The sequence below is a fragment of the Vollenhovia emeryi genome, unplaced genomic scaffold (assembly GCF_000949405.1).
Source record: "Vollenhovia emeryi isolate VEMERY1.0 unplaced genomic scaffold, V.emery_V1.0 DF939632.1, whole genome shotgun sequence".
Lineage (NCBI taxonomy): Eukaryota > Metazoa > Arthropoda > Insecta > Hymenoptera > Formicidae > Vollenhovia > Vollenhovia emeryi.
Window position 1 is genome coordinate 1 of NW_011966734.1, and position 1,878 is coordinate 1,878.

A 1,878-nucleotide genomic window follows, 5' to 3' on the forward strand; every position below is an offset into this window, starting at 1 on the left:
ATCGCATACATCGAACGATCCGTATGCGACCTGTAGACGTGACACCTGAGGCTGCCGAGAGACTCTTGTCAACGGTGTACAGTCGAACGAAGATAGCCGCTCCAGGAAGATTCAAGATCAATGACGCGGTACGCGTGAGCAAATTCAAAACGATATTCGAAAAAGGCTACACACCCAACTGGACTACAGAAATATTTCGCATCGCCAAAGTACAACAGACAACAAAATACAACAGACTAATCCTGTGACGTATCTATTGAACGATTATCGCGGACAACCAATAGCTGGGGGTTTCTACGAGCACGAATTGTCACGAGTCGCCAATCCCGACGTTTATCTAGTGGAAAAGGTTCTACGTAGAAAAGGCAATGAGGTATACGTAAAGTGGCTAGGAATGGATAATTCACACAATTCATGGATACGCAAAACAGATGTATTATAACAAAAGCTTTTATTCATGTATGCAATAAAGGTATACATTTGTTTACATGTATTATTATTATTATTATGGCACCCTGTAATGTCCCCAAGGCAAAGTATCGTAGGATTCGAGCATGACGTCGTGAGGACTGAGAGCGAGTTTCGTTTCGGAAACGGTGTACACCTCATGCAGTCTCGACCGCACGCAGAATTGCGATCTCGACTGCTCCGTCATATCGCGCAAACATTGCATGAAATCATCGAACGTTATCGTTCTCTCGACTACGTTTCTCTTTACACCCTTTATCTTTTTCGTGTCGCTCATTCCGAGCACTCTCACGGCATACATCTTCGCTCTCAAACCTACGAATTCTATCATAATCGCGCCACGATTCTCATCCTTCATCAGACCCGGAACGCTCTTGTTCGCGCGCGGCATACCGTACGCGTTGTTCTCGGCATAGTCGCTCGTGTTGAATCTTTCAATGGAGCGTTTCATGTCCTCATAAATATCGTCACATTCGACGAAATAAATCAGACTGTCCGTATCTGTATACATTACCTTACACACACCGCGATACAAGGGCACCATATAATCATAATGAAAATCGTATAATCGCGTTTTTGATATCTCCAGAATGGCCATGCCAACGTAGATTGGTTTCACGAGCTTTACCTCCAGTTTCCGTAACTCAACGGCCATCAGATCCTCGGAGAAAATGCTTCTACTGTGGAAATTCGGTCTTGAAATTAGCGCTTCCGCTCCGTACCTTCCCTTCCAACGCGTCACAAGACGCACGTCAACGTGCTCGCGCACGTTTTCCATTGTCTTCCCGTACACCGCGTTGTTCATAAGCTTATACATATTTCTCTCGAATTCGTTATTCGCACGAGTTCTAAACATTGTATTCAGTTCGATGTATCCACGCAGCCATGGTGATTGTGCAAATTGTAAAACGCGATGAATTTTAAGTATACGCATCCCATAACGCACACATTGCTGCAAATTGCAATAATGTATGACATAGCGCGACTTATCGTGAAGCGTCGCTAGAAGCTTATCGGTAACCTTGCGCGGGTGAGGCGCGCGTTGGGCAGAACGGAAGGTCCGCGTGGGCGTCGTGGAGCTCGCGCGGATACGCAAGATCCACCTCCATAATGTAGCCGATATCGGAATCCGCGGTCACCGACATTACGTTTAGACTCTCCACGTCCCTGACCCATTGAAATTGCGCGTACGGCAATGATTCACACATAGCCCATCCGTAGAGATTATTCACGTCATAGTACATGAGATATGTCGACGGTTTCAACGGATCGTATGACGAAAGATACTTATTATTAGCTCGCGCGTATCTGTTGGAACACTGACTCAGACCACCGCGTACACCACGTTTAACAAAGAGAAGCATATCGATATCGGTCAACAATTCGAATCGAACACCCGTATGTTTCAAT

At 45.7% G+C, this 1,878-nt stretch overlaps 1 protein-coding gene across 1 annotated transcript; it reads right to left on the minus strand.

Annotated features, from left to right (window-relative positions):
- Nucleotides 1–505: 505 nt before the first annotated feature.
- Nucleotides 506–1,273, minus strand: LOC105557070. The gene has a single exon (XM_012004215.1). The coding sequence runs from the start codon at nt 1,271–1,273 to the stop codon at nt 506–508; it is 768 nt and encodes a 255-aa protein (XP_011859605.1).
- Nucleotides 1,274–1,878: the final 605 nt, after the last annotated feature.

What these genes read in the sequence shown, in the direction of transcription:
- LOC105557070 (XM_012004215.1), bottom strand. Translation starts at nt 1,273, where the DNA reads ATGAACAACGCGGTGTACGGGAAGACAATGGAAAACGTGCGCGAGCAC.